The sequence below is a fragment of the Podarcis muralis genome, chromosome 14 (assembly GCF_964188315.1).
Source record: "Podarcis muralis chromosome 14, rPodMur119.hap1.1, whole genome shotgun sequence".
NCBI lineage: Eukaryota > Metazoa > Chordata > Lepidosauria > Squamata > Lacertidae > Podarcis > Podarcis muralis.
The window spans coordinates 49,935,154-49,961,068 of NC_135668.1; the positions used below are offsets into that span (position 1 = coordinate 49,935,154).

Below are 25,915 nucleotides of genomic sequence, written 5' to 3' on the forward strand. Positions count from 1 at the left end.
ACACGGGGCATAAGCCGGCTTTGTATCTTGACTGGATACAAAAAAAGGACAAGGGGCCTTTTTCACGCCACTGAATCAACCGCCCTTGAGCGTCTAAATAGAGCATGCAGCATCTCTCAGTTCTGCAAGACACACCTGCTGTGTCTTGTAGTTTTGAAGCAAAGTTTCCAACTTTTGATTTAAAAAATCAGGTTGCCGTGGCTTTAAACATACAGTGGTGCCTTGCAAGACGAAAATAATCCGTTCCGCGAATCTCTTCGTCTAGCGGCTTAGCACTATTAGCAGTTTAGCGGCTATTAAAGGCTTAGCGGCTAAAAGGCTATTAGCGGCTTAGAAAAAGGGGGGGGGGGTTCGTCTTGCGAAGCAAGCCCATAGGGAAATTCATCTTGCGAAGCAACTCAAAAACGGAAAACCCTTTCGTCTAGCGGGTTTTTCGTCTTGCGAGGCATTCGTCTTGCGGGGCACCACTGTATGTAAAGGGACACTGCTTAAGTTGTTTCTTAGTTCTCAGTTCCTTATTTGCTTGAAAGTATGAACCCAAAGTAAGCTTTTTGGGATAGCCCATATCCTATATCTATCTACTTTTGCTTTAATAATAATAATAATAATAATAATAATAATAATAATAATAATAGAGCCTGTTTTATTCCATATGATATATCTTTATTGTCATTGTCCCATGCAGAACAATGAAATTGGAAAACTACTTAAAACTACATATATAGCACAAGTGAAATTTATTATTATTATACTTATACACCTTTTTCCCTGGCAGGAACTCAAGGCGGTTTATAGATAAAGAAATAAGAACCACTTACAACATGGAGAAAAATAATTATAAAAGTATATTGATAGAATTAAAAGCTATATAAATTTATTTTTTAAAACTTTATGGTTAACTTTCTGTTATCACTTGTTTGTTAGCGGTTGCAATGACTGTATCCTAAACTGCCTTGGGCGGATGCTGTTTTGAAAGCCGAGGATTATAAACGGATAAAATGAACTTCATTTCTTTTAAACGAAACACGAAGCGCAGCTGGAAGCAACATAACGAGACGCTTGGAAACTGTGGCGTGTGCGGATGCGCACGCGCCACCTGTCCGCGCCTGCCGTTTTATGTTCTCTACACTACAGCCTTAATGATAGCGCATGCGCTGTAGTGGACGCAGCGCTCTGAGGGGACAAAAACCCTCAAAGCACTCGAGCTGAAGAGGGCGCGCGTGCGAGTCGCCAAGTAAAAAGGTTGAAGTGAAGAATGCGCATGCGCCACGGCAGTTTAAAACAAAAAGCGGCTGAGAGTAAAAGAGCGCACGCGGACGGACGCATGCGCTGTGGCGTGGGAAGGAACGTTTGAGCGGGACGGAGCGCACGCGCTTGTGACAATTTAACAGACAAGGCAGCTGAGAGAATAGCGCGCGCGGAGGGGCGCATGCGCGGAGGGGCAAAAAAAAAGGCGGTTGGAGGAGCGCGCGGGGACGCTGGCCGTGGTGGCGCCCTGAGGCGACGATGTGGCGCGGCAAGGCGCGGGTCCTGCTAGCGGTGGGGCTCGGCATGGCTCTCGAGGCGCTGGCCTGCTGGCTAATAGGGCGGCTGGGTCGGTCGTCGTCGTGGTGGCGGTGGTGGCAGCGGCCGCCTTCCCCGGTACGCGAGGTGCTTTTCTTCCCGTCGCGCGTGACGTGCGTGGAGTCGCTGCTGGCGGAGGAGGAGGCGGCGACCCCGTGCGCGTGCCTGCTGCCCCACGGCGAGAGCGCGCTCGGGCGGCTCCTGGCGCGCGTGCTCTCGGCGCGGCGCTCGCTGGACTTGTGCGTCTTCGCCTTCTCCAACCCGCAGCTGGGCCGCGCCGTCTGCCTCCTGCACCAGAGGGGCGTCCACGTGCGCGTCGTCACCGACACCGACTACATGGCCCTCAAGGGGTCGCGGATCGGCGAGCTCCGGAGAGCCGGTGAGTCGCCCGGGAGGGAAGGAGGGAGGGCGGTGTGAGGCGGAAGGGGAACCTCAAGGGTCGTCTAGCCCAACCCCCGGCGAGGCGGGCGCCACAAACCAGAAAACACCCGACGGGCGGATTTTAACCCGTTGTTTAAATTTGCACACCGTCCTTCACCCGCAGATCTGAGGGCTGCTCACAACATAAAAATACAAGATTTTTTTTAAAAAAAACATACACCCCAGAAACGACATAATAAAGTCAAGAAGAGTAAAAAGATGAACAAGAGCAAGACAAAACAATGACCCCGTCCCCACCCCCCTCCCACAAACACATTTAAAAGGCCAGTAAAGGATGAACTTCCCTGGGGAGAGCATTCCACAAAAAGGGGAGCCACTGTCTGGTTTTATGTTTTGTCTGGTTTTATGTCGTTGGAAATCTCTGCGATGCATTTTCTTTTTAGAAACAAACAAGCCCCACCACTCTGATTAAAATCCTCTCCTAAAGTTCTTTCTGATATGAATGTTGTTCATAATTTGTAATGAGGTCCCAACTTGGGAGGAAAGCAGGGTATAAAATACATTTAATAATAATTATGCTGAATTTGTCATTTACATACCCCACCCTGCAAGGATTTTGTTGTTTTCACTTATTTATACAACAGTCAACGTTCAGCAGTCCCACCCAACCCCAGCAGAACCACTTGGTTGTTGGCCTCCGTCTATCTCTAGAGAAATGAAGTGTGACTTCCAGGGTGAAGTCAAACTGTGGCTGCAGAGATTGGTAACTCATTAACTGCTGCCTCCTGTGTTGTTTTTGTTTCATTAGCAGCACTGAATTTACTTCTCCAGGGTGCAAGCCTGGGCAGCGTGTATGGCGGTCATGTCTGTTTAACGCCATTTAACTTTTAAGTCATTTCAGGGTATAATTCCACAAGTTGCCCTGTGTCCTCATAAGTTCTTTTTGCACCTAAGAAATTTCAGCCACTGAATTTCTGTATGTAGCTCTCAGTACACTAAGTATAGTGTTGGGAGGTAAGTCAGTTTGGTGGAAAGATGGAAAAGTGATTTTGTGGCACTGAATAGGGTATGCTGGTTTTTCAGGCATTCAGGTACGTCACGATCAGGATAGTGGCTACATGCACCATAAGTTTGCCATCATTGACAAAAAAATGCTGATCACTGGCTCCCTGAACTGGACTACTCAAGCCATTCAAAACAACAGAGAGAACCTGCTGGTAGTTGAAGACAGGGACTGTGTGAATCTTTTCCTGGCAGAATTTGAAAGGATTTGGGAGGACTACAATCCAGCTCATTACACATTTTTCCTCAAAGAAGAACAGCAGGTACAGAAAAAGGATAAAACTTCCTCAAACAAAATTGCAGCTTAAATGACTATTTTGAAGCAGTAAATCTTTTAGTCCAAAGACTAGTTCCTAAGTTAGGTGTTTGAGAACGGCATAAATTGCTTTAGGAGTAACTAAATGCAAATTTATGCTCCTTTAAAAAATTGTACAAGCAACATATTTGTGTGTTTGAATTATTTTTTGAGAAATAGATGGCCTGTACTTGTGTGCTATTATACCTTTTAAATAAAGCATGCCTTTTAAATTCTAATACATATGTTTCTGTTGTAAAAACAGCTGTCAGCACATGTAGATAGCATTTCAAGAAGAGTTTTATTCTGCCATTCTCTTGGCAACCCTAGTATCCACACGCAGGATGTTACTGGGGGGCGGGGACCTTTTAACATACAGCCAACTCCCAAATTTATGTGGTGCCTACTTTTTGAGGCACTGCACGTTTAAGTTAAATCACATATATTTGAAATATGATTGAAAAAGCCTGCAAATACCCTGTTCCACCCCCTTTTGTGACGTTTTCGGGTTACTTTTGAGTTCAGTGCAATGTTTGTGTGTGTAATTGCGCACATATCGGATGCACCTAAAATGGTTGCTGCCTGAACAGCTTTGTCCCCTTTGGTTTTTAATGTTTGATGTTTTTATTATGTTTTTAGATATGCTGTAAGCCACCCAGAAGCCCAGCCATATGGGTGGGGTATAAATTTAAAATAAAAAAAAAGAATAGAACCATTTGCCTTTGTAGATGAGCAGCATAAAGCAGGAGACCTACTTGAAAATAAATGCCCATTGTGTGAATGGGCATGAATGTGTGTGCTTAACTCACAGATAATTCATATGCTGCTCTTTCATGTGTGGAAGGGGAAGTAATATTACTGTTATTACTGTTTTATTCTGCCTTGGTCTGACCACACCTGGAATAGTTTCCAGTTCTGGGCACCACAGTTTAAGAAGGATATTGACAAGCTGGAACGTGTGCAGAGGAGGGCAACCAAGATGATCAAGGGTCTGGAAATCAAGCCTTACGCTTTGAGGGAGTTGGGTATGTTTAGCATGGAACTGGGGAGACTGAGAGGAGATAGGTTAGCCATCTTAAAACTCTAAAGGGCTGTCACATGGAAGATGGAGCAACCTTGTTTTCTCCTGCTCCAGAAGGTAGGACCTGAACCAATGGATTCAAGTTACAAGAAAGGAGATTCCAACTAAACATCAGGAATAACTTTTTGACAGTAAGAGATGTTAGACAGTGGAATGGACTCCCTTGGAAGGTTGTGGTGCTCTCTCCTTCCTTGGGGTTTTTTAGGCCATCTGTCATGGATGCTTTAGTTGAGATTTCTGCATTGCAGGGGAGTGGGCTAGATGATCCTGGAGGTCCCTTCCAACTCTACAGCTCTGTGATTCGATGACTGTACATGTATAGAATTCAGCCCTAGAATCACAGAATTGTAGAGTTGGAAGGGACCTTAAGGGTCAACTCCCTGTAATGGAGGAATCTCAAACAGAACTGGAACTTGGTATATCAGTGAGTGGGGAAGCTGTGACTCTACAGGTGTTAAGACTTTATCCACTGTAATTCCTGACCACTAGCCATCCTGGGTGGGACTGATGGCCACTGGGCAGCCAACATCAGCTGGAATATCACATTTGAAGAGGGTATACTAAAAAACACCTGCCTGTCCTAATAAATGGGTGGGTGCAGAATAAGGCTGAGAGGTACCTTATGTTGGCATGTAAGTTGTAGCCATAACCAATATCCCAAGTGTAGAAATGCAACTCTGGTGTAAGCGTATTTTTTGGTGCCAGTTTGGGGAGGGAACTGTTGAGGTAGGAATATTCAACATCTGGAAGAACTTTCTGACAGTACGTAGGAGCTGGTACAACAGTTGAACAGACTCTCTTTGGAAGATGTGGACTCTCCTTCATTGTAGGTTTTAAAGCAGAGGTTAGATGGTGATCTGTCAATGGATACTAGAGATTCCTGCATTGTACAGGGTTGGACTTAGAACTCTATGATTCTATGGACACCAGAGTTTTAAGGGCTTTGAATCAGTCTGTCAGTGGTTTTCCAAAAGTATTGAAGCTGTTCCAAAGAGACTGTATGTGTGGTTATCACAGTACTCTTGATACAGTAGAAACTCCATTGTACCCAAGAGGTGGGTACACTGTAGTGACTTAAATAAATATGTTGTGTGCTCCTCAAAGAGGAGGAGGGAGGAAGATAGTGGATCACAGTCATAGAACTTTCTCCAGGGTCATATGCTGTTTTAAAGCAGCTATATTCATTTAGCTTGTAGTTTTTGAAAACTGCCAGCAAAACACATACAGAAACAATATGTGGTAATTAATAGTAATTTATCACTAGTTCAGAATGCTTCAGCCTTTCTTGAAGCCGTTTAGTAATTGGTGTACTGTAATCGTTGTGGCCTTCCAATGATAGTTCATAAAATGTTTCTTAATACAGTGGAACCTCACAAGACGAAATTAATTCGTTCCGCGAGTCTCTTCGTCTTGCGGTTTTTTTGTCTTGTGAAGCACGGCTCTTAGCGGCTATTAACGGCTTAGCGGCTATTAACGGCTTAGCGGCTTTAAGAAAAAGGAAACAAACTCGCAAGACGTTTTCGTCTTGCGAAGCAAGCCCATAGGGAAATTCGTCTTGCGAAGCACCTCAAAAAACGAAAAACCCTTTCGTCTAGCGAGTTTTTCGTCTTGCGAGGCATTCGTCTTGCGGGGCACCACTGTACTTACTTGTATTGAAGGGTAAAAGCAGGTGGGATAGCTGCTACAATCATCCTTATGTACTATTAAATTCTTTGGACATTTAATAATTTCACGTGTGCTATTTTTGCTGTGTATCTGCCCTGAAATGCCTCTCCAGAGCAGACGGAAGTACTTGGAGGCTTTCCACAATTGTATTGCATAGATCCTTTTATTAGTAAGCATAGTATCCTTGACTGTTGTCTTCTACAGTGGTGCCCCGCAAGACGAAATTAATTCGTTCCGCAAGTTTTGCCGTCTAGCGAATTTTTCATCTTGCGAATTATTATTTAGACAAAGGAAACAAAGTCGCGAGACGTTTTCGTCTTGCGAAGCAAGCCCATAGGGAAATTCGTCTTGCGAGGCAACTCGAAAATGGAAAAACCTTTCGTCTAGCGAGTTTTTTGTCTTGCGAGGCATTCGTCTTGCGAGGTACCACTGTATTCCTAATTGAAGGATGCAAAAACATTGGAATGCTATTCTCTGTCTCTAGTGTTAACAAAAATCTTCTCCACAGCATGCCAAGGGTGGTGCAAAAATAGTTTATTACGATACAGTTTTATGTATAGTTAAGTAATTAATATTTACAAAATAATCATCAGCTACATCCATGGGAACCCTAGCATGTCACACAAGGTTTGTAAGGAATAAATACTGTGACATAAATGATACTTCTATTACAGTGAACAGCTGAAGGAGGAAATAGCTCTTAAAAGCATGAAAACAAAACAAGAGGAGAAAGATACCTTTCAGATTCCTAGGAGGCGGCTCAAACCATTCATCTTTGCAAAAAGAAAGTCAGATTGGACATGTTTGTTCACCAGGCAAATTAGAGAATATGTTCCCCCAGTGAATTGGTTTTATTTGATTCTGCTTCTCTTGCATGCGAGTTCCAGTTTTGGGGGTTAGCAGCTTTCCTGCCGAATCCCACGGCTGCTCTGGCTCTGAATCTTGCAGGGCTGGAGTAATTGATCATTCTCCTCATGCTTGATGGTTGGATGACCACGTTAGGATTCAATTTGGTCGTGGTCAATTAGGAGTTGATGCTTCTGTAGGCTTGCTTGTCGATCAAGCAGGTTTATAATATAGACTGATTTCAGTATCTTTTAAAAGGAAGCTGGTGTTGAGTGGGCATGAGGAAGAGCTCAAATAGGGATACCTGTGTGTGTACAGTGCTTGCCTCACCGTCTTAGCCATGTACACATTTTGTCCAAACAAGTACCACATTGGAGGAGTGTACTAATGCAGGCTTTTGTTACTCAATAACACTTAGCTGATAGCTTCTCAAGTGCTTTGATTTCTCTTAGAGGTGACTGTTTTAATACACTATTAGAAGCTGTGTCCTTCTACTGGCGGACTGAAATGAGAACCCTACATCAATCCTCAATGACTAGAGGGGTTAATTCACTTGGCACTAGAGGGGTTCTGCTATCAATTCCCAGTTTCATTTACTCCTTAGTGAACTTCAGTGCATGGTGTGAGGCTGCTGAGCACTGCTTGAAAAAGCAAGGCATTTTCTAATGTGCCATATAACTGTTCTCCAAGGCATGCAGTCAGTAATGGACTCCCATCTACTTTCCATAGTCTAGTGGTAAAGATGACCCCGGCACTGTAACTCTGTTGAAACTACATCGCAATGAAATATAGTGTTACAGTAAATTGAATAATCATCCTATGTTAACTGTATTCTGTCATGCTGTTACACCACCATGCCATGTAACCTGAAAAAGATGGGTGGGTTGCAGGAATAAAAATCTACTCCATTCCCTTATCGAAATCCTTGGTTTACTCCGCAACAGCGCCAAGTTACCATGCAAGAATACTGATGTACGCTTAGTGACAGAATAACTACCACCATTAATATACAGATATACTACTCTCTGCAATCATATATATGCACACCCAAGAGTTGTTTATGCCACTGTCAGCTCTAAGATTATTGAACTGAAAAGGGTAAGAAAATTAATGTATAGGTAAGTAGGCTTGAAGTTTTGAAACACTGTACATCTTCTTTGGACAGGCATTTCCAAAACTAAAAAGGTATCAGAGAAATTTAAAAATATATTTATAATGTTCAAACAAACCAACAGACATTCTTTAAGGGAACATAGAGTGGGTTTATCGGGTTACACTAATTTCCTTTTCCAAGTCAAAAGGACATTGTATTAGAACAAGATTTTAAAAAAATTCACCCCCCAAAACCCCTCCACTATTTTTTTTTTGAGTAATAAATATTTACATTGCGTGCTTTGAATACTATACAGGTTTTAAATTATTTTTAAAGAGAATAACAAAGCTTTTTTAAAAAAGAAAGAAATTACAAAGGAAGTATAAGCTACACTGAGCGTGCATGTGCTTAAAAGTGTTCACAACAAACTAAGTACTGCATATGAGCCACCAAAATGCAAAAAATCCAGTGGGATTCTAATCAAGTATGTTGTCATTACAAAAAGTGACACTTATTAAGAAACAACGCGTAGGGCTACTTGCAGGCAGCCTCTGCCACAGGAAAAACAGCCTGCTTGGGATCTGCACATCGGCAATCCCCCTTTTCCATATTTTAATGGGATAAAGGAAAATGAGTTTCATTAACAGAACACTCAATTCTGTTTCAAAAGGAGAGACGAATAAAGAAATCTGCAACAGGCAAGATTAAAGAAGCTGTTATGCAAGTATATTTATACTGTACATCCATTAGTGTTGAACTTCACTGAGACCACAGTTATTTTGTAGTGTAGGTTTGTGTAAAATGCAGCAGCTTGCAATAGAACATACCTATTTATTCACATAATGTTTATACTGTGCCTTTTAAAAGCCATTCAAGAAATACAACTAGAATGCCAACTTGCTTTGCTGTGTATGAAGAGCAACTTGGTCACAGCAGTACAGACTTTCTTGAGCAAAAAGATGCTTGGTTGCTTTTTTTTTTTTACACCAATTTTAATGTTTGTGAAATACTGGCTATTCTAATCTTAGAGGACATAGGGCATTTGTTTGTTTTATTAAAGAGGTGTATGGATTAAACATAAACATAATCCAAAGATAATTCATTCCAGTGGCAAGGTTTCTCTCAAGTTGCAGGTACTTAAGAAAAAATAAGATTCTTCTGCCAAGCTACAATCCTAGTTAATGATTTTAAAGGAGAAAGAAAATAATCTAGGCCTGAAGCACAACCTTCCTTCCTAGGGAATAAAATATACTGGCTTTTCCATTATGTGCTAACCACTCTTTGCAGTCAGACGGTGTGGACAGACTGCTAGAGGCACCATAGAGGCACCAATGCAAGACAGCCAAACCCTATCCCTTTCATACCTGATTTAAAAAGAAACTGCCAGACACACAGCAAGAAGACAGCAATTTTTCTGCTGTGAAGACCCCCCTGCTCCAAAATAGCAACAGCTTTTGAAGGAACATTGCTTTGCACATAACACAAACAAAGATGCTAAGAGCTGTTTTGCTTCAGCATGGATCAGCAGCAAGGGCCCACAGAATAGAATCAATGTGTGTCCAATTAAGAACAGGATGAAACTAAAAGGGACAGGGTGCTCTCCCTAGCCTCTAACAGCAAAACTTTGCTTTACAGATTTGTCTGCTCAAAAGATCAACAATTTTAGTCTGAATAGACTGAAAAGCAAAACGCCCCCTCAAATTCACCCCACCTGAGCAAGGCAGATAAAAAGAATTTTAAAATACCAAAAGCCACCTTGCCCACAAACCTTGTAGAATTAACTTCCCAACACTTCCTATATGTTTTTCAAAACAGCAATGTTCACCTGCTTTTGGAATAAAAAATTGCATGCATTGTTCAAAGCTTCTCTATATACATTATTCTGCTTGGGAAAGGCCTTTTGGCCCTGGAACCCAACAGATCAAATATTCAATGCCTCTGTTATTGGGCCTCATAGGTAAGGAGGACAAATGGGCCCAGACAACTGCTTTGTTTCAGATAAACAATGGCACTAAGATGTTTTCAAAAATTTGGACTGCCACTTTTCAAATGCCCCCTTTTAGCAAGGTTACTTGTGACTTGCCATTCCCGTTTAGACTTCTCTCTCCACTGACATCTTGCAACTGTATTTCCACATGCAGATGCTACCAGCTTACATGAACATACAGAAGACTCTCTTCAACTGTTTTGAGACCCATAAAGTCAATCCAAAGGCAAGCCAGCCCCCATTTCTGCCTTGACCTGCTTGGAGGACTGGCCTGACTTCAGCTGTACCTCTTGCTTATCAGCAAGCCACGCCCTTCCTGCTTTGTAAAAGAGCCCTGCCTACTTAGAATTCTGAACCATTCCTACCGATTACATGGCAGAAGCGCTCTTACTGCCTCCAGAGGACCAGAGCAAGGATTGCAAAAGATTTGTTCTTTAAAAGGCATCTTGAAGAAAAACTCCTCTGAGCTTCTGGGCAGAAGAATTTTGTTTGTTTTGCAGCAAATTAGGTGGGAGAAAAGTCTGGGTCACATTGTATGACAGACACAGAGGCAGATACATCCCACTGAAACTAAGAAACAGTGCAGATTCTAGCATGGCCTTGCCAGAAGGAGTGTGTGGAAGGAGACCACCCCATTTCTCCACGAGAAATAGTTAAGTTGCACTGATTAATTTCATCACAAGCTGATTGCACATCAATGCCTGCAACTGTTTGTATGCAAAGCAACTTAAAAGCTTTTCAAGAAGATCTAAGTGGCCTTAAGGGAATAAATTCCAAACTGACCACATAGTTAAACACCAATCTACAAATCAGGGCTGCCACAAATGTCTTTTTCTAAGCCAATATCTTGTTGCAACAAACAAGCTTTCACTAAGGGCACTGATTATGCCAAAAACAGGTCTGCATGTCTTGTTTCAGTGGTTCAAAATTTGATCCAAAGCATGCACTTAAGTGCTGGATTCCTCTCAACAGTGGCAGAGCTAAGCACAGTGTGTTGCCTCCCTCCCCCCCATCCCAGGGCCCTGTCACTACACCAAAGAATTTGGTAAAACAGAGCTAGCTTATCAACAGGCTGTTGAGCCTTAATACTGACACTTAGTGTAATGGATATACAGTAGGAAGGATGTTTTTGTAGAGAGCCAAGGGGGGTGGGGAGCATGTTCCCAATCTCTCCCAGCCCTCTTGCCAAGGTTAAAAACTTTGTAAGTCAGGACTAAGAAGTTGGGAAGTTCATTTGATGGTGGGCAGAAGAACTCCCAGCATTTTCCAGTCTTCTGGAGCATCCATACAACAACAGGGGGAAAAACCCACACACAAGCAACAGCAGTGAGGATCCTAGAGAACAAAAAACAGAAGGGTGCTTGTGCTGTGATGCCGCAAGCAAGGAGGTGTGCGTGGTCAAGCCAAATAGGAAGGAGAGAACTAGTCTTTCTTCAAGTCCTTGGATTCAAAGAGCTTGAGGCGCTCCTGCACGGTCAGGCCTTCCTTCAGACTCTGTACATGGGAGGAGAGAAGGAAGAGCAAACCGTTAAATGCCATTCTGGTGGGGAAAGCAAAAGTCCAATAGAGAGAGATGACACAGATGCTCAGGCAAAGGAAAGGCAAAAGATGGCATCCTCAATGGGAAGATTAGAAAGACATGCTTCAAAGAAAATGCACCATTATGGAGTGGTGTTATTGGTGAATCAATCCGCGGTGAAGAAAGACGGCAAATGAACTGGATGACTGCAGGCACAGCTAACTTAGTTGGGAGAGTAATTGCTTGGATGTTTGAGGCAACTGCAAAAGCCTTTGCTAGCTCATCAGCGCCTCAAAGCTGCACTTTCCCCATAACCATTTTGTTTGAGCACTCAAGTCCAGGGCTGTACACCAACAGTTCATCAGCACAGCTGCCCTGAGTGATTCATTCAACGAGCAGTTATGCCCCTACAATGGTTAATCCTGGTGAAAGCTACCGTATTTTTCACCCTATAGGACGCACTTTTCCCCCTCCAAAAATGAAGGGGAAATGTGTGTGCGTCCTATGGGGCGAATGCAGGCTTTCGCTGAACCCTGGAGAGTGAGAGGGGTCGGTGCGCACCGACCCCTCTCGCTCTCCAGGCTTCAGGAGAGCCCCAGCGCCAGCCCCACAAGGTCGGGGGACAGAGGGAGGTGGAACGCCGCCATCCCGCTGTCTCCCGAAGTGGTTTGGAGGCTGACGGCGGGGAGACCGTCTTTCTGCTGTCCCCGGACCTGATCTGAAGGCGGGCGGCGGGGAGAAGAGCGCTTCTCCCCGCTGCCTGCCCCGCAAGCTCCGGGGACAGCTGGGAGGCGCAGCGCGTCTTCCCGCTGTCCCCGGACCTGGTCGCTTCTCCCCGCTGCCGGCGCTTCTCCCCGCTACCAGCCCCACAAGCACCTGGGGGGGGGGGGAAAATAATTTATTATTATTATTATTTCCCCCAAAAAAAACTTGATGCATCCTATGGGCCGGTGCGTCCTATGGGGCGAAAAATACGGTAAATGGTTCTGGAGAGAAAGGATAGCTCAGTTGGTTGCAGCATGGTGCTGATATGTCAAGGTTGCAGGTTCGGTCCCTGTATGGGACAGCTGCATCTTCTTGCATTGCAGAGAGTTGACTAGATGATCCTCAGGGTCCCTTCCAACTGTACAATTCTATGATTCAAAGTCCTATCTTGATCCTGATATAAAGCAGCCGGTCTTGATAGACCAGAGTGCCATACTTTTCTGTCTGCTTTTTGCTAATCAGAGAAATACGTTAATTTCTAAGTTAAAACTTTCCCCCAAGTTAAGGGTCCATTTTGGGCCCTTTTTATTTCATGAGGGCAAAGCCAAGCACAGCCTGAAAGCTTCTAGCTGCCAAGATTACATTTGCAGTGTTTTGGCAATCTCACGTCATGTTTTCTGGAGCTATTTGTGATATATGATCTAAGGGTTTACATCAAGAATGGGAACCAGGTGGCCTCCAGGTATGCTTGGACTCTCAACTCCCACCAGCCCAGCAGAATGGCCAACGGACAGGGATGATGGGAACTGGGAGTCTAAAACATCTGGAAGGCAGCCGGTTCACCACCCCTTATTTAAACCCAGGATTACATAGGGGAGATTGTTGATAAGGTCCGGAGGTCTCTGTCTGAACCTTATGAAATCACTCTTCTGCCTTTTTAGCAGTTATTTTGAAAGAAGAATCTCCATGTCAGACACTGGCTATTTTTCACTGGAACATACATTTCTTACAATGAGATCCAACCACAAATCAATGAGACAAGGAGATGCACAGTTTCTGATCATCTTGTGCCAATGTCCATTTTCTGCCATTTGAAAGAAGCCTTTCTCTCCACCCATCAAATCTAATTACAAAACCTTACAAACTGGGAGAAGTTGATGGAGAGGAATGGCAGCATGAGCTGATTTACAGGCAACCGAATCAAGGGATGCAGTTGCAGGTGGACTGTATCACTTCAGGATCGAATCTGTTTTTATACTTATCCATGACAAAAATTCCCTGCACTCAAGGACGACAGGGAGAAGGCTAGCCTAGAACCCTTTGCTCTAACGTGCTTTGCTCTGTGTGAAAGGGTTTCTCACTGTGTGTGTGTGTGTTGAAACATGCGAACCATTTCCCCAATACAAAAACTCAAGTGACAAAGAGTCCCAACAAAAGCAGCACCATGCAATTCTGTGGTATTTGTAAGAGAGCTCTAGGGACACTGTAGATTAAAGCTAAATGCAGTTAGTCTAGTATCAGACATTTAAACTGCTCTTAACGCTGGTAAAAAATCCACAGTTGTTGTTCTTTGGATTAAAATTGCCTCCCTATATTCCAAATCAGATGGTTATAGAGGAAAATGCTTATAGTACATCCAAACCAAGCTGCCTATGATATAGAACATTGCTTTTTTCTGTGTCAAAATGCAGATATCTTCTTGGTCAGGTGTGGTACTTATCTTGATGGGCAATACACTTAATTTCTGAAAATTAAACCTCATTCAGGAATGAAACCATGTTTTGAGAAGGTCACTACTCCTTTTATACAGTAGTGACCTGATTTTTTCAGTTGTTGCCAACAATCTGCAGAAAATCAACCGCTTTCTCCTGTCGGGTCATCTTTTTTGGTGGGGAACAACTAACCTAACAACTAAGACGGTTGGGAAAATAAACCAGTATGGGTTGGGTAGATCAGCTGATTTAGTACCAGAATATTTAAGAAATGGGTAAAAGGGATTTTAAAAGGGGGAAAGGTAGAGACCAGAAACCTGATCTGTGGACAGCGCAACTGGCTTTTCACATAACATCTGTCTGCCCTTCGTTAGGAGCAGGTTGGAAAAAATTCATCCATTCCAGAGGACATAATTAGTGAATCAAAAAGTACCCTTCTGCCTGTACACACTGCCATTTGGGAGAGTTAAGTCCAAAGCATGCATTTTCATCCAGCATGCACACTCTTTTGTCCCATGCCTTCAACGCAGCACCCCGTTGTTTGTCTTAGGAGGTGCAGAAATCCTTCCAGTGATGGATGTCAGTGAGGGCAGGGAGAAGCAAAAGGATGGAAGAGGCACAGAAACAGCCATTCAATCTGGCATGAACTTAAGTTTTGAAATTTTCTGCCTCTTGCTCCTCCCACTTAACCTCTATGTAATTCAAAGGCAAGGGGAGATAGATTCTCATTAGCCATGGAGATGTGAGCCGGGCATGCATTAAGTGGGCTGCCCCTCAAGAGGTGCAGTGTTCTTTGGAAGGTGCTGTTTGGATTACCTATGTGACAGGGAACCTGGAATCTGGTGCATTTCAGTTATCCCATGAGACCTGCTCAATAACGGACTGTTGTTGGAAGCAAAGACAAAAACAACAACACAGAAAACAGAAATAGGAGAAATACATGAATCCTGATTGCTCCGGAAATTCCCAAGTGCCAACATACTCCCTCCCACCCTAGCAAGGAGGGAAAAAAGGCAAACTGCAGCTTGGGGGTCTTCATGGCCTGCAAGGTCAGAAGTTTGCTTTTTAAACTCAGTACATAAAATCAGCCACAGAAGGGAAACTATAAATAAAAAGCACAACACTTTGTAACAAAGAGGAGCTATGCCACAGTGAACAATTGGTGTGCTCTGAAACATAGTGCACATGTACACACAAAACTGGCAAATCACAAATGACACCCAGGACTGAACTGCATGATTATACAACATTTGTGTAAGTGTGTGTGTGTGTGTGTGTGTGTGTGTGTTTTGCTGCGGCAGTCTTCCTACCATACCAGCTCAGGGAAACTTGCTTTCAGGGTGAGGAGAGTTGTGTGAAACTTTCCCTCCTTCCAGTTCCACCAGGCTACTGATCCTGGAATTGCACACCAGTACAGATGCTCAAACATGGGGCAGGAGTGTGGTTCATTGACACAGGCCAAGCCTGTTAAACACCCAACAGTACTGCCCTTGTGGCCTAGCTGAAAGCATATCCCTCTAAGCCAGGGTGATCCAACCTCTTAGACCAAGGGGGCTGCAACAGTAATTCCAACATGGAACCTGTGGGTGACACACTGCTTTGTATGCATGCGGGGGGGGGGGGATGAGGGAAAATTTCACCACCACCACACACACACTTGCACTGCCTTCCCACTAAGCAAAGTGCCTGGCTTTGGAAAGGAGGCACAAGGCTCTGGCAGGGTCCTAGAGCCCTCCCTCCTCTTCCTGTGGTTGGGAAAGTTCAAACTAGGTTTTGGGAAGGAGGCAGGAGGACTCTAGGATCCTGTCAGAGCCTTCATGCCTTCTTCCCAAAGCCCAGGGCCTTGCTTACCTAGCTTTGGAAAGGCAGTGCGAGGGTTTGTGTGGAGCGTCAAATGTTGTTGAGGGCCACCCAAGAAGGCCTCAAGGCCACGCCTTGGACTGCCCTAGTAAAGCTCTCATGCCCTGCACTGAAAAATGGGAAAACTGAAACCACCAACACAGGTGGAATAGAATCCAGAAAGCTGCTCAGTGCTATTTTTCTAGAAAAAAGGTGCCAGAACTCACCATGAACACCTCTCTTGTTCTCTTAGAACAGCAATGGCACCTGCCTGAGAGGTGCCAGAACTGAGTTCCAGTGAGTTCCGACTGGGAAAAAAAACTCTGCACATGCTAATAACACAGACAGAACACAGCAGACATATCATTCATAGACTTGTTATGGCATCCGACATAGCATAACCTCGTTTGGAAAGTTGGATGAAGTCACCATAAACTCACCTTTGACCTGATATTTCTCAGTTGCCGGCCAACGCTGGTCCTGTCTTTCTTCAAGAAATCAGGGTTGCTTTTGGATTTCATAATATCTAGGTGGAGGAGGAGAAACAGAGCCAGTTTACCTTGCTGTTGAAAGCACTACAAGCGCAACATTTCCTTCCTCGCCATGGAAAAAAGGAAAACAAATGGTTGTCAAATGGTCACAAGGAACAACACTGGGCTGAGACATTTTGCCTCTGTAGGCAAAATGCTCCAACACCCCCCTTGAAGATCTGCTGCCCCCCGGCCCAGTCATTGTGCCCACGCTGCCGCCAGCCCCATCACTGCGACTGGTGAGATCAACGGTCCTGTGTTGATGGTGCGGGCAAAACCATAGTGGGGCTGGCAGCAGCATAACTGAACACAGGGAGGGAGTGGATCTGCTGCCAGAGGCAATGGCTTCACCTAACCTCATGCAAGGGCCACCCCTGCCCCAGAACACAGTCTCCAAAGGGACCCCCATTTGCCACCAGTTACAGAGCTGGCTCTCCTGCCAACCTAGCAGTTCAAAAGCACCTCAAAGTGCAAGTAGATAAATAGGTACCGCTCAGGCGGGAAGGTAAACAGCGTTTCCGTGTGCTGCTCTGGTTCGCCAGAAGCGGCTCAGTCATGCTGGCCACATGACCTGGAAGTTGTACGCCGGCTCCCTTGGCCAATAAAGCGAGATGAGCGCCGCAACCCCAGAGTCATCCGCGACTGGACCTAATGGTCAGGGGTCCCTTTACCTTTACCTTACAGAGCTGGCTCCCTAAACTGGTACAGCCCACGTAAGTATACCCAAAGCAAAAGCCAGAAACTTGGCCTTGCTTTCATCCGGAATCCTCACCAGCACCTATGAAAAAGCCAAACCAGCTAAACAGAAGACTGACCGTATCCAGACACAGTGGTGTTCTCTGGGGACTTCTCGCCAAGGGCTTCGGTGGCCGCCTTGAGCTGCTCTTTCAACCTGCTAATGTCGCAGTCCGCCTTGGCCTTCACAATGCTGAGCTCCGTGTAAATGTCCTTATACTTATCACTGGCATATTTCTTGTCCTTTAGAAAAGAGAACAGCATTTCAGCTGAGGTAATGATTTCAGTCCCCTTCGGCCTTGGAGATCGGCAGCAGCAAATATTGCCAAAGGGCTAGACAGATTTCAACCCAACAACACATATTGTTGCAATCAGTACCAAAAGTACTCCCTTTTATCTTTCCTGGTTTGGGCTTTGGTTAAAAAAAGAACACTGCAACCCACTGAGACAGGCTCCATTCTTAAAAAGCGGAACAATTTGGTTTTGACCAAATAGTTGTATATGGCATCTTTCAAATCTGTGAACTACTCTTGACAACCATCTACTCAAAGTAAGGCAGTACGTATTTCAAGGGGAGGGAGATCACACACTCCCATGGGGGAACCAATGTACAGCTTGCATTTGCCACTGATACAGACTCTTCTACATTGGAAACAATTAGCAGCTATACAGACTGAAGGCTCAAAACACAGCTATCTTCCTGAGGCTATGCAGGTCTGGTTGGGAGATGGTCTGAAAACCAAATGTACGCTGCTCTGAGTTCCATGATGGAACTAAAGACTTTTTTTTATCTGCTCAGGGATGTTTCAATACTGGTTTCACTGCTTTGTGGATACAGTGGTGCCTCGCAAGACGAAATTTTTTTTTTTTTTTTCATTCTGCTTTTTATTAGTTTACAAAATCAAAATGCGTAGTACAAAATAAATTATATCAGATCACCACATAATGCAAAAAAGTAGAGACTTCCTTCAGTCTTGCCACGAATCGTCCATACTATTATTTACAATATATCTGCATTTCATAGATTGTAATGCCATAAGTCATTCACCTTCTCCCCTTTCCTTTTTGACATTACCCTTAAATATTACAAAGCAGTATTGAAGCCCACTAGAGTTATCTGATCATCAGTTAAATTTCCCAGATATTTCGTAAAACTTTCCCAATCTTTTACAAACCTCTGATCTTTTATGTATCTGATTTTGCCTGACAGCCTATCCATCTCCACATATTCCAATAGTTTGAATCTCCATTCCTCCAATGTCGGTAGACCCTCTAATTTCCAGTTTTTAGCTATTAAAACTCTTGCTGCCGTAGTTGCATATTGGAACAACCTGTAATCTTTTTTCTTTATATCCCTTCCTACCATACCGAGCAGGAACGCTTCCGGCCTTTCAACAAAAGTATATTTTAATATTTTCTTTAGTTCATTATAAACACTCTCCCAAAACTTTTTAACCTTCTGGCATTCCCACCACATATGGTAGAAGGACCCCTCCTTCTCCTTGCACTTCCAGCATTTGTTACAAGATCCATACATTCTAGCTAGTTTAACTGGGGTCAAATACCAGCGATAGAACATTTTCATTAGGTTCTCTTTGAGTACCACACAGGCTGAGAAGTTTAGATGTTGATTCCAGAGTTTGTCCCATTCTTCAAAGTAGATGTTCCGACCTAGGTCTCTAGCCCAATGAATCATTGCAACCTTAACTTCCTCGTCAGCTAGGTTCCATTCTAAAAGTTGCTTATACATTTTGGATAGTATTTTTACGTTGTTATCTAAGATCTCTGTTTGAAATCTGGAATTCTTATCCGCGTATCCATTCTCCTTTACATCTTTCTTAAACATTCCATTTATCTGATGATAGTGCAGCCAGTCATAAACTAAAGACTTAACCTGTTCATATGGTCTCAATTTCCATTCCCCTTCCTCCTTCTTTAACAGATGTTCATATGTTACCCATTTAGTTCTCTTATCTTTTCTGGTAACCGACATGGCTTCTAATGGTGACAGCCATTTAGGTGTCTTTGGTTCTAGCACCGCTTTATACCTCTCCCATACTTCCAACAGAGAACCCCTGAAAATATGTTTAACAAATTCCCTGTGCACCTTCTTCTTTTCATGCCACAAGTAAGCATGCCACCCGAATCGGTTGTTGTGGCCCTCCAGATCTAACACTTCCGGATCTTCTAGTTTTATCCAAGTTCTAACCCAGCACAGGCAAGATGCCTCATAGTATAATTTCAAATCTGGCAGGGCGAAGCCTCCTCTTTCCTTAGCGTCAGTCAGGATTTTGAATTTTATTCTCGGCTTCCTCCCTTGCCAGATGAATTTAGAAATCTCTTTTTTCCAGGAATTAAATATCTTTGTGCCTTTGATCACTGGTATGTTTTGGAAATAAAATAATATTCTTGGGAGGACCGACATTTTAATTGAGGCTATTCTGCCCCAAAATGACAGTTTGAGTCTACTCCATGTTTCTATATCTTTCTTAACCCCTTTCCATGTTGTTTCATAATTATTTTTGAATAAATCTATATTCTTTGATGTTACCCATACCCCCAGATATTTTACTTTCTTGGACACTTCTATTTCTGTTTCTCTTTGCAATTCCTCAATTTGATCTCCATGCATATTTTTGGTTATAATTTTTGTTTTCCTTTTATTTAATTTAAAGCCCGTTACTTCCCCATAGTGCTCAAATTCGACAAGTACTTCTTTAATTGAGTCTAGTGGGTCGTTCCGCAAGTTTTTTCTTCTTGCGAGTTTTTCATCTTGCGATGCACGGTTTCCCATAGGAATGCATTGAAAATCAATTAATGCGTTCCTAGGGAAACCGACTTCAGACCAGGTCCGGGGACAGTCTGTCCCCCGACCTCTTCTGAAGGCTGGGGGGGGGGGACAAGGGCTTTTCTTCCCACCCCCAGCATTTTAAAAAACCCCGGGACAGCGGAGGGCTTCTCCGCTGTCCGGGGCGATCTTAAAATGCTGGCGGGCGGCATTTTAAAATCGCCCCGGACAGCGGAGGACTTCTCCGCTGTCCGGGGCGATTTAAAAGCCCCTGGGAAGGCAGGCAGGGAGGACAAAGACATTTGCCCCCCGCCCTCCTTCAGAAGAGGTCCAGGACGGCGAAAGTCTTTGCTCCCCCCCGCCTGCCTTCAAAAAGCTGTCCGGCCAAGGCTTCGCGGACCTCTCCGCAAGCAGCGGCAGCGCTGCCGCTGCTTGCTGAGTGTTGCCAACATGCCAAAGCCTGCGTGCGCTGAGATCCGCGCGCCCAGGCTTCGCGGACCTCTCCGCAAGCAGCGGCAGCGCTGCCGCTGCTTGCGGTGAGTTGCCGGCATGCCGAAGCCTGCGCGCGCTGAGATCAGCGCGCCCAAGCTTCGCGGACCTCTCCGCAAGCAGCGGCAGCGCTGCCGCTGCTTGCTGAGTGTTGCCGGCATGCCGAAGCCTGCGTGCGCTGAGATCCGCACGCCCAGGCTTCGCGGACCTCTCCGCAAGCAGCGGCAGCGCTGCCGCTGCTTGCGGTGAGTTGCCGGCATGCCGAAGCCTGCGTGCGCTGAGATCAGCGCGCCCAAGCTTCGCGGACCTCTCCGCAAGCAGCGGCAGCGCTGCCGCTGCTTGCTGAGTGTTGCCGGCATGCCGAAGCCTGCGTGCGCTGAGATCCGCATGCCCAGGCTTCGCGGACCTCTCCGCAAGCAGCGGCAGCGCTGCCGCTGCTTGCGGTGAGTTGCCGGCATGCCGAAGCCTGCGCGCGCTGAGATCAGCGCGCCCAAGCTTCGCGGACCTCTCCGCAAGCAGCGGCAGCGCTGCCGCTGCTTGCTGAGTGTTGCCGGCATGCCGAAGCCTGCGTGCGCTGAGATCCGCACGCCCAGGCTTCGCGGACCTCTCCGCAAGCAGTGGCAGCGCTGCCGCTGCTTGCGGTGAGTTGCCGGCATGCCGAAGCCTGCGCGCGCTGAGATCCGCGCGCCCAGGCTTCGCGGACCTCTCCTGCCTTCAAAAGCCGTCCGTGATAGCGGGAAGCGCTTCCCTGCTATCCCGGACTGCTTTTAAAATGCTGGCGGTGGGGAGCAAAGCCTTTCGGCCCCCGCCAGCCTTCCTGGACCTCTTCTGAAGGCCGGAGGGGGGGGGAAAGGCTTTGCTCCCCACTGCTAGCATTTAAAAGAGGTCCCCGGAGATTTCCCTATGGGCTTTCGTCTTGCGAAGCAAGCCCATAGGGAAATTCGTTTTGCGAAGCGCCTCCAAAACGGAAAACCCTTTCGTCTAGCGGGTTTTCCGTCTTGCGAGGCGTTCGTCTTGCGGGGTACCACTGTACTACAGAAATACATTTGTGTTGAACTTTACTGAAACCACCTATTATCATAATTACAAGTGGTATGGGTATACACGAGTCAGCTGAATTCATACGCATTTAAAGGCACTTGCTGTCTGATTGTATGATACAAAGGCAGGCCTCCTCCAGAACTATTACCCTCAATGCTGTTTGCAGTTCATCCTTCAAGGAGCTGATCTCCTGCTTCAAGTACTGTATTTCTGATTCCTTGACTCGCAGCAAGACCTGCAAAGGGGAAGAGAAATCCAGACAGATGTTTTTTAGGTTAGGCAACTATGCACAAATGAAAGGGGGGGGGGAGGAGTTAAGCCATTGAGCAAGAAGGAAAGTCCATTTCACATGCCCCTTGAACTCCAACATCTGGAATCAAGGCAGGGCACCCTCACCTCCAACTCGTAGGCATCCTTGCCTTGGGTGAGAGGTGAGCCAGCCATCTCGATCCCACCCTCCCCAGTCACCAGGGTCCGTAACCGTGTGATCTCTGCAGCCAGGCGGTTGTTCAGCTCCTGTAAGAAGACCACAAGATGGCTATGAGCAGCAGTTATGAATAAAGCTCTCCCCAATCCTAGCAACTGAACATCCCTATTTTGCTTTTGGATGGCGACCTCAAGGATATAAATGCCTTCAGTTTTCACCAAACAGCACAAAACAGCATTTGTGGTTCTTTGGGCCTTCCTTGCTGCTATCTGTACTTCTGCAGATCAGACAAAGGGATTGAGCTCAGTACTTCCACAAATGTGGCCCAACCAGCACATTTGTTCCCCCCCCCCTAAAGATGGACATTTCTTAAGTTCACAGAGTTTTTAAACATTTTTAGTAACCCATGTATATCTATGCTGGTTATAATATACCAATAGCCTGAAATAATGACTTTAAAAAAAAATCTATTCCTAGTGGTGAAAGCCTGATTCTTTTGAAGTGATTGAGACAAAGAAAAAAGATTTTAGAAAGCATACATTCTATCAACGCTTCATTAAGAAGCTGTGTCACAAGGCCTGGTGACGAAAATAAGCACACAAAAGGATTTAAAACCAAACAACAGGATTTCAAAAAGAACATGCAACCATCGTCTAAAACTATGGAGTTTGCATATTTGGACAATGTCATCTTTAACACAGCAGTTTCCATCATGCGTATTTTCCCAGGAAACAAAATGCCATTGAGGAGACACCTTGAGGCATTCCCTGCCCTCGCTGGTATTTCAAGACAATTGGAGCTGTGGTGGATTTTGTAAAAAGAAGATCCCATGTTTCAGAGACCACCAAGCAAAAGGCAGTTTACAAGCCTGGTTAAGTCAGCAACACCATCTGGGGTACCATCTTTTTAATTAATTTTCCTTACCTAAACCAGGGGGCTTCCTACCAACTTAGATTGAAAAAATGTGCAGAAATCAGATCTGCCAGGTGTTGCAATAAATCTATGGTTTTTAAAAATATATATTTTACAGTTTAGTACTGTTTTTATTTTTAAAAAACATGTGGGGGGCTCCACCTCAATCTCTTCAGTGCTTAGGGCCTTTAAAGGTCTTAATCCTGCCCTGCAGAATCGCTATGATGCTGGTCCTGCCGTAATGTTTCATTCCTATTAGGGGGAAACTGCTTATCAGGCCTCTTGACCAACTGACTCCCCTGCCCTGCTAGTCAAATCCTGGCTGAAAGCCATTCTGAAAAAGCCCCAAAATGACCCTTTTCTCTTAGGCAGCTGAATGAGGCTGGACAGGTGTTGCTTTACCTGGTTGTGTGCATTGAGCTCCTGGTTCTCCCGCTGGCACTGACGGAGGGCCTGCCTCTCTGCTTCCAGGGCCTGGGCCAAGTGAGCGTTTTCCAAACACTTCTGAGAATACTGCTCGGAGAGAACTTCAAGTTCACGCTGGACAGACTGCAGCTCCTCCCTGATTAGGCATGGGGGGTGGGGGTAAAAACAAAAAATAAAGATTGCAAGGCCAACTGCAAACCACAAAATGGATCAAATCAACTATCGGAGACTAGGATGCGCGGAGGAGAAGGAGGCATTGCACAACCTTCTGGCTGTGGACAGACAAGATGGGCATTCAAGTGCACCCCACACATTCAGTTTTGCTTTCCCAGGAAAGCAAACTTAGGCATGCGGTTTGATTGCACTGACTAGACTAAACATTTGTGTTGTCTATAGATGGGATCCCCATTAGGGTCAGCCAGTGTGGGAACAGGATGCTGAACTAGATGGTTCTCTGGCCTGATCCAGCAGGGCTGTTTAGTGTGGGTGGTGTAGAATGATAAATTGTTCCACCCAACACCACCCAGGTGCCAAGAACAGCTCCACATTTCCTACCTCAACAAATCTAGAAAATACAGAGGAGCACCTACAAGTATTGCCTCTGGAGCGCTTCGATGTCTGAGTTGATGCTGCTGATCTGCGAGCGGTGAGTCTTCTCCAGCTCCCGCTCCAGCTCTTCCCGGTGGGCGTTCTTCATGGCTTCTATGGCTGTGTAGGAAAAGAGGCAAGGGCTGTAGATAAGCTGTCTTCCTCTAAGAAACACTCCCGTCTTCTGATCTCACCTCAGGAACAAAACCACCTTCTGATGTTGCTACTGATGACCGCTTATGGTCTTCTCTTTCCTCTTACCTGAGATGGTGGCTGCCGTCTCCTCAGCTAGCAAGCGGTCTTTCTCCTCCCTTAGCTTCTCCAGTTCTCGCTGGTGCTGCCTCTGCAAGTCCTCTATCTTCTTCTGATGGGTCTCTTCCATAGCTGCAAACCCTCGTTCGCAAGTTGCCTGGGAAAAGATGGGGCGGGGGAACTGAATTTGTGTTTCTCGGCCTCAGAACCTACAGGGATGGTGTTAGGTTGAATGTTATGATTGTGTTAGGTTGTATGGGCAGGCAGGCAGGCAAGCAAACAAAGAGGAGGAGAAAGCCATGGAGCTGATGGACAAGCATGCATGGAAGGTCTAGACTGGAGCTCTAACATGCCTCTTCAATCTTAACCTGATAGAAAAACTACATGAAATCTGATTGACTAGGAAGAGGGTTAGTTCAAAACCCACTTAAATGGGGACTTCCGAAAAGCCTTAGGAAGCAGCCCTTGTCACTGGTACTCCCATCTGGACTTGGGATGGGGAACCTGTAGATCTCCAGGTGTTGCTGAATGCCTGTTCCCATCAACCACTCAACAACACCTGGAGGAATGCAGGTTCCTTGTTCCTGATCTAGGCTTAACTTGGAATGCCATTTATATAAGACTAGGAAGAAACAACACAACCCAGTGTCATTGTATTGCTGCACAGAGTTGTTTGATGGAAGTACGAAGCTTAAATGCACACTTTTAACCACAAAATCATTTGGAGTGGCTTGGATGTACTAAATTCACCTGCACCAATCTAGCCTACTCATTGGGAGGTACTGAATGTGGTTTGCTGTCTGTCCCACTTCTGCACTGTACAACTTCTTTCTCTGGTGTAAAATGTGAAGCATGCACCCTCATTCATAGTTGCCAGGAAACAGCTGCTTCTCGTGCATTTTTTGTACCCATGTAGAATACACACAGGGTGTCCGCTGAGTCTTAAGGACTGTTTATGAAGGAGGAAAGCATCTCTCTCTCTCTCTCTCTCTCTCTCTCTCTCTGTGTGTGTGTGTGTGTGTGTGCCCCTCTCTTTAAAATATACCTAAGGTACCTCTAGGATCCGAGCCTAAGTCTTTAAATAAAATCTTTAAATATCTTCAGAATTTTTATTGGCTATTACAAAAGGGCAAATAACTGGGCTCTCTAAAAAAGAAAGATGGGTCTTTTCTGCATGAATGCTTTAAAACGGTATTTCTGCAGCTGGCTGCGAGGATATAGGTTACTGGCCAGCCTAAATATGGTAAATAACAACATGTTGCAAAGCTGTGGTTATATAAGTTGCCTATGCCCTCCTGAAACACATCTGTGGAGGCCTGTACAGCTTCAGTTCCTAGCTCTTTACACTGAGGCCAGAATCTTAGCAGGTGGGCTGGGATTTATTTATGCCACTTTGCTCTCTGTTCCTTGGTAAGCACAGAACTGCCCCTTGAACCAGCTGTGGGCTGCAGAAGTGGTTGCTGCAGATCTGTCAGCCAAGGCAACACTTTTTAGGATGGCAGAAAGTTAGTCCAGGGGGAGATCAGTGTTCTGCAAGGGACATTTAAAAGCACCCGCTGTTATGTTAGTGCAAGCATGCCAGCAGATGCAATCGGCCTGTATGGTAAATCTTGTGAGCTGTGAAAAGGCTCTGTTGCTGAAGGGTGGAGAATGTTCTTGTGGGAATGCTACAAAGGTTTATGAAAGGCAAAAGAAAAAAGAAGGCAGGCTTCAGCCATGCCTGGAAAAGAATGTTCTCCTAGAACCGTTGACTGCTTCTCGCATTACTATCATCATTTCATGATGTGACGTACCATTTACCTCCCATTAGCTCCTTTATATGGCCATGTGCTACAGCAATAAATACTGGAGGGTGTCCTGTTGGCCTTAGACTGGAGGGACCCGAGTTTGAATAATGGCTCAGCTGTGAATTTCAGCTGAAGCAAGTCTCTGTTCTCTAAGCCTTGCCTAGCCTGCAGGGCACTTCCAAGGATAAGGTG

General features: G+C 45.2%; 2 protein-coding genes across 10 annotated transcripts in view; one reads left to right on the forward strand and one right to left on the reverse strand.

Moving 5' to 3' along the window:
• Positions 1-369: 369 nt before the first annotated feature.
• Positions 370-3,540, forward strand: PLD6 (phospholipase D family member 6). The gene is made up of 2 exons (XM_028706939.2): positions 370-1,942; positions 3,028-3,540. Exons 1-2 carry the CDS (start codon positions 1,507-1,509, stop codon positions 3,312-3,314), a joined length of 723 nt encoding a protein of 240 aa, XP_028562772.2. The 5' UTR covers positions 370-1,506; the 3' UTR covers positions 3,315-3,540.
• Positions 3,541-6,564: 3,024 nt separating this feature from the next.
• Positions 6,565-25,915, reverse strand: part of MPRIP (myosin phosphatase Rho interacting protein) — a 161,814-nt gene continuing 142,463 nt past the window's right edge. For 7 of the 9 annotated variants that reach the window (XM_077918691.1, XM_028705639.2, XM_028705642.2 and 4 more), the window contains 8 exons: positions 23,946-24,093; positions 23,687-23,804; positions 23,073-23,232; positions 21,728-21,847; positions 21,480-21,566; positions 17,094-17,256; positions 16,189-16,274; positions 6,565-11,467 (listed from right to left, as the gene is read on the reverse strand). In XM_077918691.1, coding sequence (XP_077774817.1) covers positions 11,396-11,467; positions 16,189-16,274; positions 17,094-17,256; positions 21,480-21,566; positions 21,728-21,847; positions 23,073-23,232; positions 23,687-23,804; positions 23,946-24,093 — 954 coding nt within the window. In that variant the 3' untranslated portion in view covers positions 6,565-11,395. Of the gene's footprint in view, positions 11,468-14,725; positions 14,792-16,188; positions 16,275-17,093; positions 17,257-21,479; positions 21,567-21,727; positions 21,848-23,072; positions 23,233-23,686; positions 23,805-23,945; positions 24,094-25,915 lie in introns of all 9 variants that reach the window. The other 2 variants (XM_028705645.2, XM_077918689.1) reach the window with 1 other exon arrangement.

Bases quoted from the DNA above. Each gene is read 5' to 3' on its own strand.
- PLD6 (XM_028706939.2), top strand. From the start codon at position 1,507: ATGTGGCGCGGCAAGGCGCGGGTCCTGCTAGCGGTGGGGCTCGGCATG. The intron at 1,943-3,027 runs GTGAGTCGCCCG...CTGGTTTTTCAG, and splicing joins CGGCGAGCTCCGGAGAGCCG to GCATTCAGGTACGTCACGAT.